This window comes from Tachypleus tridentatus, chromosome 7 (genome assembly GCF_004210375.1).
Source record: "Tachypleus tridentatus isolate NWPU-2018 chromosome 7, ASM421037v1, whole genome shotgun sequence".
Lineage (NCBI taxonomy): Eukaryota > Metazoa > Arthropoda > Merostomata > Xiphosura > Limulidae > Tachypleus > Tachypleus tridentatus.
In genome coordinates this window covers 152,730,924-152,751,358 of record NC_134831.1, presented here as the reverse complement: position 1 = coordinate 152,751,358, position 20,435 = coordinate 152,730,924, and the positions used below count along the sequence as shown (strand labels likewise).

The 20,435-nt window shown below is 33.9% G+C and overlaps 1 protein-coding gene across 8 annotated transcripts in view; it reads right to left on the bottom strand.

The window, feature by feature from the left end:
• The window catches only part of LOC143256924 (protein-L-histidine N-pros-methyltransferase), a 169,049-nt gene that overhangs the window by 83,612 nt on the left and 65,002 nt on the right, over window positions 1–20,435 (bottom strand). For 7 of the 8 annotated variants that reach the window (XM_076514803.1, XM_076514810.1, XM_076514807.1 and 4 more), the window contains exon 3: window positions 19,764–19,954. In XM_076514803.1, the coding sequence (XP_076370918.1) occupies window positions 19,764–19,954 (191 nt within the window). Of the gene's footprint in view, window positions 1–19,763; window positions 19,955–20,435 lie in introns of those variants that run through there. The other variant, XM_076514809.1, reaches the window with a different exon arrangement.

The following is a 20,435-nucleotide window of genomic DNA, read 5'->3' as shown; positions in this document are numbered from 1 at the left end:
GCTGAGACATATCGCTGTCCCAACATACTTTTAAGCTTTTAAAATGTAACATAAAATGCCATAGAATAACATATATTGAAACACTATATAGTAACATATCAAACCATACTAAACAGGCTAAAAATGTTGAAGTCAAAACTGATTAGTGTATATATTTTGTGATACAGAAACTAAAATCCATCTAAATTAAATACGATTACAGAGTTCAACGATACGCATTAATTTCATTTGATACATTACTTTAGTAACTATATAACAGACTGTGAATAATCTATGTAGCGACAGTATAAACCCGATAGTGCTTTGGCTACGTATTTACAAGCTAGCGTACAAGTGAAAGTGTTTGTACCATAACTGCGATTCGAGTATACACACCTTATAGAATTAGAATATCCTTTCAAGAGTGAGCGGCTTATTAAAACTGCCACGTGTAGTCCGTCGGTCTGTAAACAATTACTCAACAGATATACTGAAAGTCGATCATTTAAGATGATTTATATAAACACGTGGCAACGGTATAAAATAATAGTAACAACGCTTTCGTAAAACGTCATAAGTACAGTGTGTGCATTAATATATTATCTATTTGATTTATGAATAGGTGAGAAACATTGGCATAGGACAATAACTCAATCATTTCAATAAAAAATATTGTTAACAACCTTCCAGCCAAAGTTGAAAGCGTAACCTGTTCATAAAGAGCAAAGTTAACAACACAAAAATAGCACAAGCCATGGCAGAGTTTAACAATAAAACTAATTTAAAACAACATAACCAATTATGAATACCAATACTGTTATTATAATCCTTTGCAGTATGGTAGAAGTCAGTAATGTGATGCTTTAAAAGGCGATAGACTTTGATGGCTCAAATGCAAAGTTAGACTCTAAGGTCATGTTAAATATAGTTATTTTATTTCATATTTCCGGTATATTTTTTTGGTTTAAACCGAAGAGTTACAAATTTTACTAAAGAGTAAGTGTTTTAGTAAAACTTGTTTAATTTCAACAACAGTGAAAGGGAGATTAACATGGACTGAACCATGGAGTGTAATATATGTGTACGTGGGTGTAGTAAGCGGCTAAGCCTTCTTGCAGTTTGTTAGAACATTGCTTTATCTATACCCATCACCTTGGTTATACGATTCTAGGATAATTTGTTTGTTTGTGAATTTCGCACAAAGCTACTCGAGGGCTATCTAAGCTAGCCGTCCCTAATTTAGCAGTGTAAAACTAGAGGGAAGGCAGCTAGTCATCACTACCCACCGCCAATTCTTGAGTTATTCTTTTACCAACGAGTAGTGGGATTGACCGTCACATTATAACGCCCCCACGACTGAAAGGGCGAGCATGTTTGGTGCAACGGGGATTCATACGCGCGACCCTCGGATTACGAGTCGAGTACCTTAATCACCTGGCCATGCCGGGCCTTCTAAGATAGAAAATCACACCACGCCAAAAATTATTCATTCTTTTATTGTTTGCCATCGACATGAAAATTATCATTTGTTAGAGAAACTCCCCAATAGTTTGAACAGCTGGACGTGCACGAACATGTCTGATCTGCCACGCCCTCACTTGCTCACAATTTTGTCTTGCTCGAATCCGCAACTCATTCGGAAGAACAAACAAATAAACACAAAACAAAATATGTTGCTGTTTCATAATAACGTTGTCACCAAGCAGTGTTCGTAAATGAACGGTGTGTTTGTTTTCTCTTTAAGCAAAGCCACATTGAGCTATATGCTGTGTCTACCGAGGGGACTGGAACTTCTGATTTTAGCGTTGTAAATCTGTAGACTTATCGCTGTCCCAGTGGGGGATGTAAACGAACAGGTTTGGTTTGTATTTCGTGCAAAGCTACACGAGAGCTATCTGCGTTAGCCGTTCATAATTTAGCAGTGTAAGACTAAAGGGAAGGCAGCTAGTCATCACCACCCACCGCCAACTCTTGGGTTACTCTTTTACCAACGAATAGTGGGATTGACCGTAACATTGTAACTATCACGTGGCTAAAAGGGCGAGCATGTTTGGACTCGAACCCGCATCCCTCGGATTACGAGTCGAATGCCTTATTAACCTGGCCATGCCTGGCCAAACGAACAGAAAATAAAGATTATCACGCAAAGATGCATACCTTTATATGTAAAGTCAAATATAAAGATGTGTGTAAGCATATTCATAACAGTATACATTATTACATAAACATACACATATATATTGTTTAATACTATAGACATACATGCATGTTTAACACTCTTTGTGGCATGCACTTTCACTGCTTATATACTTCCCGTTCGAGCTGTTCTCTGGTGCACAAATATAATTTAGTGTAAACAAAAATTACCAACTTTTGAAGGACCGTGTACTGCTTGTACTGGGAGTGGGTGGGACTCATATGCAGGATAGCCTTCTTCCCACGCTATACAAAAGTGTCATGTATAAATTACTTTTTATTTTACATCATAATAATATCATCACTAAGGAAAAATGGAGTGGGGAGGGGGGAGGTAAAAAGACAGAGAAACAAAAATTCAGTTATATGTAATTCTGAAATCGTGATAATAATCAACATATATGCATTTTTAACAAAGCACATTAGCATGTGAGAATACTAATACCATATGTAAATATCCACAGAACACCAGTCATCCGTGTCTCCTCTGGTATATTGGACTGGTCAGCGTGACTTAATGAGTCTTAGCATCAACGCCAGTTTTACCTTTATAATGCAAGGATCTACGTTTCAATAACCTGCTGTTCTAAACTTTAAACAATGAGGCAGGTTGGCAACTCAATAAAATACCATCAAAATCTAGATTTATACATTTAAGCTTATTTTGATGTTATTGCATGTTGCGCCTGGATATCTGACGCTATGAAATGACCTAATCTATCTCGTTGTTATCAAAGGCAAAAACCAAATGGTTTTAAGACATCAGCAAAAATCTCAAACTTAAGTCATGGTGTATGTTTTCCCACACAGTAGACCAGATGAGTTTGTATTTAGGGCAAAGCTACTACCTAAGGCTCTCGGTCACTGTCTCTGGCTTGTTTGTTTTGAAGTTTCGCACAAAGCTACTCGAGGGCTATCTGTGCTAGCCGTCCCTAATTTAGCAGTGTAAGACTAGAGGGAAGGCAGCTAGTCATCACCACCCACGCCAACTCTTGGGCTACTCTTTTACCAAGAAATAGTGGGATTGACCGTCACATTATAATGCCCCCACGGCTGAATGGGCGAGCATGTTTGGCGCGACGGGGATGTGAACCCGCGACCTTCAGATTACAAGTCGCACGCCTTAACACGCTTGGCCATGCCGGGCCACCGTCTCTGGATTTTGAACTATTGACTAGAGAGAGGGCAGTCGGTGAGCAGCAACCTATTAACCAGCACGAAAACTAAGGGATTGGCTGTTTATTTTCATAGATATGCAGCTTAAATGCGAGGAATATTTCTTGATATATGAGGTCACTAATTAATCTATCGGTCGACAGGAAAAACAAATATGGCCGACTACATTCAGTTAAAAGAGATTCGCCTACTCGCTGCATCCAGCTATCCACGAACATTGATTCACATATGTTTACAAAGTGCATATTCCAGTATAAGGAATTGTTCATCATATAGTTACTTCTCTCTCCGTCATTTATATGCCAATTTTAGTTCACTTGTAAATCACGGGGTTAAACCTCTTTCTGTAATAATGCAGTATACAACATTTCTGGTAAGTACAATAATGAATACAATTTTTTAACAAACAGTATCTTTCTTCAATAACGTATTATACGATATTTTGGTAAGTAAAATAATGGATACTATTTCTAATAATCAGTATCTTTCTTCAATAACGTATTATACGATAGTTTGGTAAGTACAATAATGAATACAATTTTTTAACAAACAGTATCTTTCTTCAATAACGTATTATACGATATTTTGGTAAGTAAAATAATGGATACTATTTCTAATAATCAGTATCTTTCTTCAATAACGTATTATACGATATTTTGGTAAGTAAAATAATGGATACTATTTCTAATAATCAGTATCTTTCTTCAATAACGTATTATACGATATTTTGGTAAGTAAAATAATGGATACTATTTCTAATAATCAGTATCTTTCTTCAATAACGTATTATACGATATTTTGGTAAGTAAAATAATGGATACTATTTCTAATAATCAGTATCTTTCTTCAATAACATTATACTACACAATGGACTATCTGTGCTATGCTTACTGTGGGTACTGAAACCAACTTTTTTTAGCGTTATAAGTAATCAGACTTCTCGTTGAACCACCAGGGGTGCTACTAGTGTAGAAACAATATTTTCCTTCAATAATGTAACATACAATATTTGGGCAAGTAAAAGAATGAATACTTTTTTTGTAAATAGAACGACCATCACCGCTGTGTAATTTCTGAAAACCAAGCCCAAATATTTTTATTTTTTACATTAAGAAAATACAGGCAAGAAAAAAAACGTTACCTTATTACACATACCAAAACTCGTTCTAAGCTTTAATTTTGTGATAATATTTTAACAAGGTTTCATATTCTATTTAACATTTTAAAACAGGCCACAAAATACCTCGTACAAAAATAGTTTTGGACTTATTACCGTTCCAGTTCGCTGTGCAGACACTACAAAATAATAGAAAATAAAAAGTCTTTCTCTTTCTCTCTCCATGTCTATCTGTCTATCTAGCACAAATGGGAAGTTAAATTATATTAGCGTCTATTTTCATAGAGAATTATAGCCTGTTAAAATAGTACCGTGTGTTATTTACGTGTCATTCTCACCGTTGTAATACGTTCATCACGACTTCGACTTGTGGTGTAACAATTACGAAAAACAGTTGATTTTTTAAGCTAATTAATGTCAATTACGGTGAAATAACACAGAGATGGAAATGCTTAAAGTATATTATTCTAGAAAGAGGAGTTTTTTTTTACCTAGCACCACCCAGGAACTAAGAATGAAGAAAAAAAAAAAGGGAAGAAATGAATGGAAATGAAAAAAACAAAGAGACTTTCAATGCTTTCCATTATCGAAGCTAAGCTATCTTCGCTAAAAAATACACCCGAATGTCATTTTTCCTGTAGTATAACGTACACAGATTCTGACATGACGAATTATGGGGAATTATCCGATGAGTGATGAAGCCAAATGCTGATAAGAAAAACTGGTTTGGATCATAAAAACAAGAAACTGAGACATGCGCAGTTCCATTTCATTCTTGAAGTAACGTCCACCTATCCTTCAACAATCTCTTAATCTCTCTTCATGTCATATGTCGACTTGACGTCAGTGATATACTCCATTCTTTAACAATGTTTTACTCTTTTCATAGAACTCTACCTTGGCGTTCTAAAAGGCTCCATTACTTCTGATTTCGTTTGCTTAAATGGGTTGGTTTCAGAATTTTATATTAACAAAACTGGAACCTTTTGACATATATCTGACTTTTAGAAGATATTCATCAATCTCGGAATATAGATTAAAGTAAGCGTGTGGTATATTGATCTTTTTTTCATGTTAGACTAGAGTTACGAATGAGATGGACGTCTTTGAAATTAAGTTTCTGTAAAAACGATGTGATAATAATGCAATGGTTTGAAATACATACTTCACTAAACAGTTCTAATATTATGTGCACATCCGAAATGTATATTCAAAACAATTTTATAGCTATCATATATATATATATTTATTTATTTATTTTATTCAAGCATATTTTTATTACATTCATACTGGTTCACTTGATATTCTCATACAAGTATACCCACGTAAAAAATACATTTCTCGGAAAACTATTTTATCAGTATAAATCAGTACTGCGTATATAAAAACCTGCAAATAGAGATTGTAAAAAAAAGTAAGCAAACCAGACTGGAGAAACTGTAGACATTACTTATTCAAACTACAAATCCCTATTTTGACTCCACCAAGTGTAAAAGTAGAAAAAAGATAACAATATGGAACTGGTAGCTAACTGATACGGTTCATGATGATTTACTGTAGCTATTAGCTATTTGATCGTATTAGTTTGAGTGGTAAAATGTCAAGTAGCAGCTGGACATTGTCATGAAAATTTGTTTAACATTATAACGTGCAATTTTAGTTTGTGTAGCTAGTTTCTCTATATATAACACATAGCAACAGGCAAATATAGGTTCTAGAGTAAGACACAATCCCTAATCTTAATAAGAACTTATAAACGTTTTTAGTATAAAAGCAGCTTTTTCAAATAAAACGTACATCTAAAATATCATTTTAAATAAAGTTTTGTGTCTCTTAAGGTAATTATTCAACGATTGTGTGTAATAAACTTCAATTTTTGATATATACTGATTTTTTAATCTTTCCCTTCATGCATAATATAGGGGTTGACTCTCTAAAGACACTTGTATAGTGTACAAAATATTGAGTATCTACAAATCGCAATCATCCGTGTTCATCTATTACTGGCTGGTAATTCCCGTTTTATCTTCTTAAGCTTTTTGAAGGAACATCAGATGTATGTAAAAATGCTAACATCAAGAGGTATTGCTACAATAGTTTACACTATAACTGATGTTTTAATTCAAGTAAAATACAAACAAATTTACTTTTAACAACCCCTACAACCTTCACTATCAATATTCTACAAAAGATTTAGATTTAATGTATTAAGCTGTTTTCGTTGTAGGGTGGCAAGATAATAATAATAATTACAAACGGGACGATTCGAGTGGATTTTCTTACCTTTTTAAGTCAAAATGTGTGCGTTTCTGTACATTTTTACAAAAGGTTTTGATGTATTGTTTTAACTGAATTTTACTATTTAAGGTACTTTTTGTCCAAAGTTTCTATTAAAGTTTTATAAAATTCCTTGCGATCCTTTTATGAACCGCTATTGTAGTTCATGATAAATAATTTTAAATCACATCTGCAAGAAAACAAGACCCACTTAAACAATCCAAACCTAACTTGGCATTTCACTGGATATCACAACATTGATTATATGTTCTAACTTGAACATCTTTTTTCACTTACGATGATTTTACGATTTTGTACTGATATGAGTTTTGTTTTGCTTTTTCTTGAGTGTAAACTTATCAAAACCTGAAAGTCATTTATCTGCCTTCACTGGCTATCTGTCGTACGAATGTTAAAGTTTTAAACATGTGTAGTGTTATCTGTATGTAAGATGAAAGTGTTTATTTAATTTTAATGACAAAGACTACAGACAGTTCTCTCCTATCAAATACTAAGTATTTAATGTAAACATTAGTTTGTCCAGCAAGAGCTGTATAAGTGTGAGATTATGGAAAACAATAAATAATAACTTTTGCAAATTTAACTTTAGGAGTACAAAACATGCAGAATGCATTCTTCATGGAAGAACGATTCTGATACAAATTAATGATTCACAAAGTACTCTATAATTAGAGATTATTAATAAAAAAATTAAAGAGTCCACAGTAGTGATGTTTTTTTTTGTCATGGCTTTTCATCAGAACATTTTACTATTTTCTTCTGAGTCACCACCATGGCTCATGATTTTTTCATATCTATGGTTTGTTTTTCTCAGCGTGGAAGCTTTTAGTTGTTTCTAGCCGTAACCTAATAATGACTCGATTAGAAGCACAAGAAAACACTAAGTAGAGTTATATAAACATGAATATCTTTTATGTTTCCATTACTGAAAGATGTTTATAAATACAGAAACAATAAACTTCAAAGTTGCTATTTCTGTGAACAGGTATAGCAACAAAAAATTCATAGTGATATTTAGAAGAAATCGATATAATGATGTTGTGGTCACTTGTAACTGAAATATTCACTACAATGAAAGCTAACAAGGAAAAAATAACTTTGTAACAACGCAACGACTACAGTTAAGTATCCTGCATGTGACCTTCTTAAGACTAAAAGGAAAACATTTGGAGCAAATATTATACTGCAAACAAGATAATTCGAAACTTTTTCACAGTAGTTTACTAGACTTAAGACGAAAAATTTGCGTAACGCTTTAGACGTACAACATGTTGTAAAATGGATTCGTTCGAAGGACTGACTGCTAATTATATTATTTAATATAAGGCCGTAGGTTATGATATATCCCACAAACTGAATACAGTGAGCTAAAGATGTTATACGGTACTCTGGAAAAAATAGGAAAATAGTAATATGGGTTTACAGTTATTATTAACCAACATAAGTAAGATTAAATCAGAGAATACATTGTAACAGGTTACACATGATATATAACTTACCATAAAATACTGCATTATGGGTTAAAAACTAGAAACCAGGTGAATGAATCCATAGTTGTTTGGGAATGTTGTTGTTTCTTATTAAGAATAAAACTACACAAAATGCTATCTATGCTCTGCTCAATACTGGTTACCGAAAGCAGATTTCTAAGAGGTACAAGTCCGCAGACATACCTCTGTGCCACTGGGTGGCAACTGCAAATTGTATGCGATATATCACAGACAATTGGAAGTGGTGTAAAATATAATGTGAAAGTTAAATTACATACCTAAAAAATAAACCGTCAATGATCACATGACAAGTATCAAGATAAACATTATCGGTAAAATATAAAAACCTCCTTTGAGGCTGGCTACTGAACTTGTAAATAAAACATATATTGAAGTGGACATATCAGTTATTCTGTCTAATAATCCCATCGCAGACTAAGTCGTTTAAACTTTACACTGAAAATAAAATACGTTTCTGGCTTTCCCACCTTGTCTATCGAAAACTTGGTGCTTGAATATAATCTTAGCTTTCGTCAGTATACCTTTTCTTTAGTTAACCTAAGAACACTACTTTTATAACTATTTTGCAGCAGAATAGCATTTTACGATAGAAAATTGTAGTTTATTTGTTTTGCCAGTGAGGAAGCCAGTCATGCAGGGATTTTATTTTCTATGTAAAGTCGACACGATTTAGTCTGATATGTGATCATTAGCTAGGTCAAGTGATATGTCCACTTCATCCTTATATTGTTTGGTTTCTTTTTTTTTCAAGTTCAGTTGCCAGGTCTTTTCAGTTGCCACCTTTTATTTAGCGATGCATTATTTACTAAAACTTGTTTGTTTATTTTTTATAAGATGCCGTATGTGGGTTTTTAATTTACAGAGAGTATTCTGAAGCTTTATACGTTTTGCATAGAACAATAATGAAATAGGCAGCCAAAGATAGTGAAAACTGTTTATCACATGATGATAAAATGATAGTTACTGTTAGAAGTAGGTAGATGGTAAGCCTATTGAAAAAAATATGATGATGAACGAAAATAAGAAATCTTGGTTTTGGGTATTCGCCAGTTTTAGATTTTGAGATGCTCTGGATAGCTGAAAAGCGGCATATACATCAGATATATAATTACTATGCTAGATGGCTCTTCTCATTTAGTGTCTGATGACTGTAGAAAAGAGAATCCAGATGAATTTTGTATTGCGTTAATACGGGCGTCCGTGCCATCACTACACAGAAAGTGCTAGAGTACATTCCGATAAACCTCAAAATTTAGTTGTAACAAATTATACAGTAATAAGGATTATTAAAGACTACACAAGTTAAACATAGCTTATACATGTTATAATACTAGTTTAAACTTTACAATTACAGATTGGGTCCATGTGGATGTAGTTAACTTTTCAAACGTTTTACTAAACTTGTTATGCACCTTGTTTTCTGTGGGTTCATGACTTTACTGAGTACAGAATACATACTAACATTTGAGACACATAAAAAAGAAACATTACCAATACTGTAATTAATCTCCATAACTACAACTGGAATATTCTGTTGTATACTATACAGTATATTTTTGTTATATCTAGCAGACGGGAAAATTAAAGACTATGAAATATGATTCATTATGTAGTCCGTTTAGTTTGGTTTGTTTTGAATTTCGCGCAAAGCTACACGAAGGCTCTCTGCGCTAGCCGTTCCTAATTTAACAGTTTTAGACTAGAGGGAAGACTGCTAGTCATCACCACCTACCGCCGAGTCTTGGGCTATTATTTTACTAATGAATAGTGAGATTGACCGTCACATTATATCGTCCCCACGGCTGAAAGGGCGAGCATGTTTGGTGTGACGGGAATTCGAACCCGTGACCCTCACATTATGAGTCGAGTGCCTTAACCACCTGGCTATGCCAGGCCTATGTAGTAAAAGGTATAAAACTAATTCGTATTTGGGGGGGTAAAGGCAACCTGATAAGCTTCAAACTAGATAAGTTCATAATGTATAATGTATAATGCAATAACATATGTAGCCATCATTAAGATAAGTTGTCAAAAAATACATGTAGAATAAATTCAAAGTAGTTGATGAATGAATGTGAACTTTCAAAAGACTTAGTGAAAAACCTACAAATTCATGACTTTGACACGCCACAATGTGGGTTCTTAAACGCTATATAATAAAAGGCAAAACACGGTATAGTAATGTTTTTCCAAGGGCATACACAGTAATTCCAAATGTACAGGTAAGTAGTAATGCAATTTATGTCCAAAACTATGATATTTAGCACACGATGTGAAATGGTAATCCAAGTTGTAGGAGACAGTTGAGAGGTTGACTTTATTCTCACAGTCTGAAAGAGGTCTATATATATATCGGAAGAGTTATACACTGGCTGACGTTATTCTACACTAATTTGACTCTTTATACAACATAATTCTTATTTACCATTGGAGAAAAAAACAGTGACGAACGTCTGATCCTCATCAGTTTATATAACGTTTCTTCTTCCTCACCACTTTTCACTGATCCAATTGATACTTGAAAAATACTTTCAGAAGATTGCAGACGAGGCTGGATTAAGGGCTTAGGAGCATTCATAATTAACTCTTGATAAGAGTTAAAGAGTTAATCAGTTTCAAAGCTCAATATCTTTATCTTCCGCGTCCTATTTATATAAAAGTAATGTACACAGATTTACTTGCTTTATAATAAATTTTAATATACGCACTTATGAATTTCATCTCAACAATCAGTATAATTCCCCTGAAAAAAAAAAAGATTCATATTGACAATAATAATAATAGTGTTTCTATGATGCAATTTCCATTTCAAGCAATGGGTAAATAACATAAAACAGTAATGTTAATAATTACAATAAATGTAAAATAACTTAACTTTTTGTTATTAAATTGCTTGACAAATATTTATGAAGAACATGCTAACGAAACACTACGAAATAAGACGTGTATATGAAACGATTCAACTCGCTGTATGTTTTTCAATGTTACTCCACAATTCGGTGGTGACTGTAGATGTCTAAATTGTTGAAAATGCTTTTTTTAAAACTAGATATTTTTCATGTAGGAGTTTTTCACAAGTAGTCGGAAGTAAAATCTGAGAAAAATGAGTCCTTACCTGTAGAGTGACTCATCATTATAAATAATACTACATATGTGACTTGTACTATTCAATTTGAAAGCAAAATAGTTCGACATTTTAGTGTCCATACTAAAATTATTCTGCCGATAACAAAAGTCTAAAATGTGTTGGATTAAAACACTAAACAAATATCTAAAGAAACTTGTGTGTTAAAATTTTTTTCTCATCTCGTGGTATCAACATAAAACTCAAACACTGAAAAAAATTCTTTAAAAATGTAGACAGTTTTATTTTTCCGTAAAATAGTCACTTCTTTGAGAACACTGATTAATGTTTGAAGCTTATTTGTAATAGTCGTTACATACTCGAATTTCAGGTTTTAAGTCTGAAAATATTTTAAGAGATTAGTTCTTAAACTTTTCTTATTTCATGTTGTTAAGTTGAGGAAATGAATCATGCAATTCACTACCACACTGCAAGAATGAAGCATTATATATTATGAAGCAATGACAATTTGGAATGAAGGTGCCAATTTACCGAAGAAGCAACAATAATATACATTCAACGATCGATCGCAAACTCCTTACCAGAATAATATCAGTAAAATCAAAAATAAAAAACACCACATTTCTAGTGTTTTTTGAGAAATAGCTGTCATAACCTATGAATGAATTCTATATGCATTTCCAAATGGTTCGATCAATTTTCATATCAAACAAGTTTCCTGGATCAATATAGATGCGCGCGTGTGTGTGTGTGTGTGTTCACGTGTACGTAAAGATGCATCAAAAATAAAAAGAACCAGATTTAAATTTTTTTCCTTTTTACAAATTCTTGTTCAAATAAGAAAGTCTAGGGAAAATGGCCAGACTTTGGGAGTTTCTTCAACACGATGCATTCCTTTTTCTGGATTTTAAAAATTACATTTTGTATTGTTTCCTCAGTTATTCTCTTGTTGTCGCTTCCAGTTTGTTGTTGATTTGTTGTTGTTTTTTAATTCAGTGCCAGAAAGTGCGTATTACAAGTTCTGATTATTGTGGTACTTTTCTGTATGTCACTGGATGTAAGTTCTAAATTACCAAAACAGAAAATGACCATGTACAAATATCAATCACCTCTTGCTTACTATATCTGAATAAATCATACCCATTGAAAATACAAACCAGTGCAAGTCTCTTTCGTTTCATATCACGTGAATAATTAAGCGAATGGTGAAGTAGCAGTTCGCATACTTCCAACAGTTTAAAAAAAAATTACAATTTCATGAAATTGTGATCTTCCTGATTTTGAAAATAATTTTGTGACAGCATATTTTAATTTTATTTGTTTGTTTTGAATTTCGCGGAAAGCTACACAAGGACTATATGCGCTAGACGTCCCTAATTTAGCAGTGTAAGACTAGAGGGAAGGCAGCTAGTCATCACCACCCACGCCAACTCTTGGGCTACTCTTTTACCAACGAATAATAGGATTGACCGTCACATTGTAACGCCTCAACGGCTGAAAGGGCAAGCATGTTTGGTGTGACAGATATTCGAACCCGCGACCCTCGGATTACGAGTCGAGTGCCTTAACCACTTGGCCATGCCAGGCCGCAAAAAAGAAATAAAGGATTATTAGCGACTTAGATCTTATTCTGAATTTTGTGTATATGAAAATAATTTGGTTTTTGAAAAAAAAAAAAAAGTTATTCTTATTCAGGATAGCAGAAATATCTCGTTTTATTGAGCAAGAAGAACATTTTTTTTATTTATCTTGTAATGTGTTTTTGTCGTTGTCTGTTATCAGTATTTAGGGTGAAGTTGGTTCGGTGGTAGAGCTCTGAATTTTGGATCTGGCGAGCTGGATTCAAACCCATGTATAACCACAGAATATTCCCTGTACTTTAATCCGTTCGTGCGTTAAAAGATACAGGCAGTCTCTTAGCCTGGAGGGAGGGTTAGATTAAATGGTTGTATTTACTTTGGTCAAATGTTGATTATTAGGGAGGAAATCAGATACCCTTCATATCTTTTTACTCTACCAACAAAATTACCCCTCGCTAGTACAGCGTTAAGTCTACGGATTTGCAACGCTAACATCAGGGGTTCGATTCCCCTCGATACCCTTAGTGTCTTTTTTATAATACGTACAATATTACAAATACAGATCAGTGCCTTGCCCCCAGTGGCATATATTGGGACTTACAACGCTAAAATCCGGGTTTCGATACCCGTGGTGAGCAGAGCACTGATAGCCCATTGTGTAGCTTTGTGCTTAACTTCAAAGAAACAGATCAGTGCTTAAAATATGCCAATCTGAGGGTTGCGCGTTCGAATCCCCGTCACACCAAACATACTAGCCCTTTCAGCCGTGGGGACATTATAATGTGACAGTCAATCCCACAATTTGTTAGTAAAAGAGTAGCCCAGGAGTTGGCGTGGGTGGTGATGACTAGCTGCCTTCCCTCTAATCTTATACTGCTAAATTAGGGACGAAATTCAAAACAAACCAATATTTCTTTTTGTTTGTTATTAAGCACAAAGCTATATAATGGGCGTTCTGTGCTATCGAGGTTATCAAAACCGATTTTTAGTGTTATAAGGCTTCACACTTACTACTAACAAATGGGGAGAGTCCTGTCCTTTCTTCCTCTGCATCATAAATAACTACCTAGATAAGATGACATGACCATAAAACCTAGCTCCAGTTAGCGTCGGATACTTTTTTTTCTGCACAAGTGTTAAATTCAGATGCGTTCAGATTTAATTATATATTTTAATACCACGAGAGCATCTTTCTTTATTAGGACTATAATATATTGCGCATCGTTGGTTAAAATATGAAGCTGGTACCATGCATGAAGTAAACGTATTCGACTATAGGTTTAAGAATATTCGAAAATGTATGCAAATAATGTAATAAGGAAAACTGAGGTATTACGATTATTATTCCCATTTGACGGTACAGTATTCGTACCCGCTAAATTATATAGCGAATACTCAATATTGCAATAGTAAATGTCAACTTTTGTCCTCGTAAAATTTCTAGACTGTCATTATAGTATCCGCAGCACGTTTTCTCTTTCATTACAAGCTCGTTCCCATGAGAACCTTTTCCGTTGGAACGAAAATTTTTCTAAAAGAGAAATTAACATTTTTCGGAACAAAAACAACGTAATATAATACATTAATTGACACATGTAAACCTTGGCTTTCTATTGGTTATAAATAATAAAATATTGAACGTCGGAGAGAACTATTCACAAATCCTGAGAAAAAGGATGTGATAGATGGGCATGGCAAGAGGGTTTGATTTATGTTCCCGAACAAAATCGAATGCTTTAAAAAAATTATACTTTCTCTGAATGATTACAACGTTATAATTGGTAATTTCTTTGTTTTTGAACTTTTGAAGTAACTTAGCAGTGTAAGGCTACAGAGTCGACAGCTAGTCATCACCACCTACCACCAACACTGCAGCTCAATATGATGAAATAAAATCTTTTTAACATCAATAAGAAGGTGTCATATGCTACATCTGATAACGTATCCAACATGATCAAGGCTTTCTGTATGTTTGATTTGAACTGCAATTAGTACCTAATCTGAAAGATCTTGATAGTTCATCTACAGATGGTGATTTAAATAATCAGCATTTGGATGAATCTGAATCAAGCTTACAATTTATCCAAATTTCTTATTGAACATAGCCCTTCTTTTCCCATAAGCTACAGCTTATGGTCAGGGATGGCATGAAAAATGTTGGACCACTGCTGAAAGTAATTTCCAAAGAGTCAGCCATCGTGTCCTACTTTCAAAAATCAACGAAAGCAACTGAGTTACGTGAAGGAGAGGCTAGAGTTCAGTCCATAACACCGACGATAAAACTCAGAAATTAAGGTGATTAAGTCTTTATCAAAGATTTCCAAAGATATCTTGGATAATCTACATCGAAACTTATTTTTCATGATCGAACGGGGCTTGCAGATTTAGTGGCAATACTAACACCTTTTAAAGAGACAACAGATTTTACCCAGGGTCAGAACATTCTTACCTCCCGCTACGTAGTGCTACGTGTTTATGGACTGGTGACTGACAGAATCCAATCCAGATATAATTTCAATCCAGTCTCTGTACTAAAGAAATACGTGCACACCAAGCTGACTGAGTCTTTTGCTTGACTGCAGTATTGGATTCCAGTTTTAAACTTGAATGATCTTTCACTAAACCTATGGTCTACGAATTCAATCGAAACCTCCTGCAGCAAGGAGTCAAGAAATTCTTGATGACGAAAAACCCACTTCAATTAAAAATCTATCTCAGACCGGCTGATATGGGTATTAACACTTTTATTGATACGAAAAACCCACTTCAATTAAAAATCTATCTCAGACCGGCTGATATGGGTATTAACACTTTTATTGATAAGCAGAGAACAACGTTTAAACCTTTCTAGGTCATCTTCAAGTTAACAGAGAGAGAGTTTGAAAAGCGTTTACTGAGATACACAAGTCAAGAAAGTTTCCTCAACAAATAATCCTACAACCATGGAAACAAAAGAGGACTTGCAATAGAAGTAAACTCTTTGGTTTATTTGCCTCCTTCAAGAAACCAGCCACCTCATCTTCAGAGGATACAGATATCAATACGTACCTAAATTTTCCTTGCATTCCGGAAGGAAGAAAGAAACCCTCCAGATCATTTCGATGATCCAACAAAAAACCCTTCCAACCCTATATCTAATAACCAAACACAACTTGACTGTCCCAGTATTCTTTGTTTGTTTGTTTTTAGATTTCGCGCAAAGCTACATGTGGTTTATCTGCGCTAGCCATCTCTAATTTAGCAGTGTATGACTAGAGGGAAGGCAGCTAGTAATCACCACCAACCGCCAACTTTTGGGCTACTCTTTTACCAACGATAGTGGGATTAATCGTCACATTATAACGCTCCCACGGCTGAAAGGGCGAGCATGTTTTGTGTGACGTGGATTTGATCCCACGACTCTCATATTACGAGTCAAGCGGCCTAATCATCTGGCCATGCCGGGCCTTTTAAGATAGACAATCACAGAAGAAAGGCACTTGGTTAATAGAACTTAACGTAAATCTTGGCCTATTTTTCTAATCAAATAATGGAATTTGGCTCTAACTCTTATAAAGTACTCATTACAAAAATACGGAGCGCAATCTTTTTTACTTATTGTGGCAACGCGATGCGAACCATGGACCATCAGATTCATAGTTCGGATGGTAATCAATAGGCTATGCCAAGCCTTTTCATAAACTATTATCATTTATTGACGATGAAACTTATCTTCAAGCCACAAGTTTTATGATTCCTGCCCTTAAAATGCATCTTTTAAACATCAAAATATCCAATATCTTATCACTGATTATGATCGTTTAACCAAAAAATAAAATATTTGCATTGGGCTGACGTACTAACCATAAACGTGAAGGGAAAAAAAACAAACAACAACTCTATTTCCTCAAAACAGAAATAGTTCAAGAGAATCATTCTCTAAATTGTGTACTGGTTAATGCATTGGAACAAACATACAACACTGAACATCGAACACAAAACTGCCAGCAGTGTGGGTAACTACGAAGTAACATAAAAACTCTGGGGCTTTTGATGTAATTAAGTTTAAGCCAATGAAAATATTCAGACATACATGATGCCCAATTATAATAACAACTGTATATCACTAACGAAACATTATACGCATGACTACAGTGAGGTACAAGCCAATGACAGTCGTAACATAATCACAATGCATGCTATAAACAAATGACTTATCAACAGAAGCATGTTATATGTGGTTTGGTGTTCAATACTCTAATCAAGCAACACAATAAGCATAATAACAGTATAAAAAGTGCCCCCCTTCTCCCGCCCTTTAGTATGAAACGTCGGAAACCGCGTCGTAAGCTAGGTCTATTGAAGCTTGTAAATCAAACTAAAATTAGAAAACGAAACCAAAAATTATACCACAATCAACAACTGGAAAACATGTAACAACAAAACGAGAAATGATACAACAAAGGACGACCTATTATCAAAATACGAATTTAACTAAAAGGAACGTGAAATATTGCAATCCAAGTGGCTAGCTGAACGACAATGAATCATCGTTGTCAGTAACTACTGTATGAGAACCGAGTTTTTATATTACTAGTGATTTGTTACATTATCATGCCTATTGACTTAGTTTCTTTTTCTTACTGAAAACAACATAAAAACTAACTAATATTGGAAAATTAAGCAAAGTATTTTAATGGCGTTAACGTATAAACGTTTTAAGGAAAATTTCGCATTTTGTACCAAAGATCCAGCAATAAAACAACTCTGTAAAAACAAAATGTGCAGAAGTTAATTGATGAGGTAAACAATGAAGTCCAAATTATTTCAAGCTAAATTTAAAATTACCTATAACGTAATATTTAAATCGATAAAATGTAAATATAAGAGAAAACGCTTGTTTGTTTGTTGTTGTTTTGTTAAAACAAAATCTGCATTTATATTAAGCGTTATTCAAAACGTAAAAGGTTCCTTTGTTTAGGCTACTTTTACCTAAATTGTAGGATTTATTTGATACTCTAATAATACACTTACGGGCATAAAGTGCTTATCGTTTTTGTTATATTTGGCAAAGTAACGCGACTCATGAGCTCTCGGATCCACAGTGCGGACACACTAACGACTAGGCCTTGCAAGCCCCAAATGTAACGGAAAACTGGCCTGGTGACATTTATAGAAATTGTAACCAAACAAGTGTAAAAGAATAAAAACAAATTAGTCAGCATTTTAGTATCGCAAACCGTATTCAATTAATAAAATAATTTAAAATTGTTAATTCAAAAAGAGGAATAGGGATCATCAAATATATATAAACAACTTGAATGAAAATGCATATATTATATATTCATGCCAACATTTAGAGACTCTAGATAAAAACAAAGTAAACAAACTAGGCTAGAAATAGTGTCTACATTATTTTATCGAGCTAAAAGTCCGTTAATTAGACTCTATATCTACAGTAATTATCAATTTTAGTGGAATCAAAATAAGAACTTGTTATGGAGGTTTGTTAAGGCCATACAGGTACTACAAATTTTCAGTTTTGCACTTTGTGACTTTTATGAGCGTTTTTTACCACTACTTCGCCCCCTATTGATAAATCTTCACCAAAATATGGGATGAAAATATGCTGGGTCCATGCAATTGTTTTTTTTTTTTTACAATTACATATAAGGGAAGCCACTTTTCATGCCCTAGATAATTCATTAATCATGAATTTACATAATTTCCATCCAAGGGACAAGTATTCTGGCTACTAAATAATACCAAAATACGTGCTCACAATTTCTGTAAATTATGAAAATCATAAGAATAAACAACCACTCTCAAGAGTAGATAAATCTAATATGTTAATGAGGATTACCACAGAAAACTCCCTAAAACAATTGCAGAAAACCCCGCAGAGACAAAGCACAACAGGGAACTTAGGAAATAATGAAGAAACAACGAACTCCAGAAGTGATGAATCCTCAACATGGCAGTTTCCAAACGATGCGCTATAAGTTGCACAAATTATTTTCCAATCAATGTGCATTAATAAAACATCGGATTTTTTCCATACTGCATTCGTTACTGCTATTCAGGTTTCAGCAAAATATCTGTAGCCGCGTTTTCTGTAGCAGCTTGTAAAACTGTAAAAAATAACAATAAAGTTGTGAGCACTGTTATATAAAGAAGCGTTTCCGACTAATATAACGCTGCTTAAATGGCTTACAAATTGTTGCAATGCTTGAATGGTGTCAAAGAACTTATGTTGGTAGCGAAGCACTTAGAGAAACTTTTAGAAGACGGAAATCTCGATTTTCAAGAATCGACTTAACAATAGCATTACAATCTTCGTAGGAGTTTGTTTGGTAGGCATGCACAGATTTTACATAACCGTATTTTTTTCTTCTGCAGGCTTGTGAAAAAATAATAATAATAATATGGAGAACAAAGAGATGAATTTTGTCTAACAATCGGAAAATCAACTATTCAGCTATTATCATTATTTTAGCACTTCCTTAGCCATTGAGAAAGAAGGTATTGCTTTTTTAAAATGATTTTTGCCTTATGTTCTATTAGTATATTTATGAAATTTTTGGGCAATCCCTATTATGAACCACCACTGTCGCTTATGATATCTCACACAGAACACTACGAGTGGTTGCAACTGTAATTGGACTATTCATTAAAAACTAAATATCTATTGAAATAATTCTGTGGAAATAAAGTGTTCCAGATACACTCTATTTCATCGAAGTCTAAAATTAAATGGTAGACCCGGAAGTAGCTCGGTTGTTACACAAAAACACAGAAATTCTGAACGTTTTATATTCAACGTTTAACAATGTGCTACTCACCCATTAAGTGACGTGCGAGTCATAAACCAGCATAAAACGGCCTTTGCTAGAACATGAAACAACTGGGTAAACAACCAATCTGATCTTTTATGAGAGTTGTGAAGAAAAGCAAGACTGTCTTCATCTGGATGACACTGAAGAAAAAAATCTCGTATCTGTGGGCACACTTTGTCCAATCGGCACCGATACCACTAGAAAAAACAAAACAAACAAAAACACATTCAGTTCATTTCAGTGCTGCAATCAACAAAGTTTGTAAAAAAATATTTGTCCAAAAAAACAAACAAGAAATGTAATGAAAAATGGATGTCATTCCAATTTGAAAATGTTTTATCTGAATGACAGGACTGCCTAGATATACGATTGAGTGTGTGTGTGTGTGTGTGTATATATATATTGAAAATCTGTGTTAAATATGAAATAAACTCAACTTTACAATTATTTACTTTTATAAAACGAGATTGTACAGCGTTACACCTAGCTCTAACCGATTTTCACTTTTCGGTTCGGTAGTCGAGTTACATGAGAAAAGTGTAAAAACAGATATACGACCAAAATTTTCACTGTGTTATCTTTCCAGCTAATATATTTATAAAATTCCTTTCGATATTTTTTTTATAAATGATCTAGGGCAGATTTAATAGACATTTCAAAATACACAAGAGCTAACTC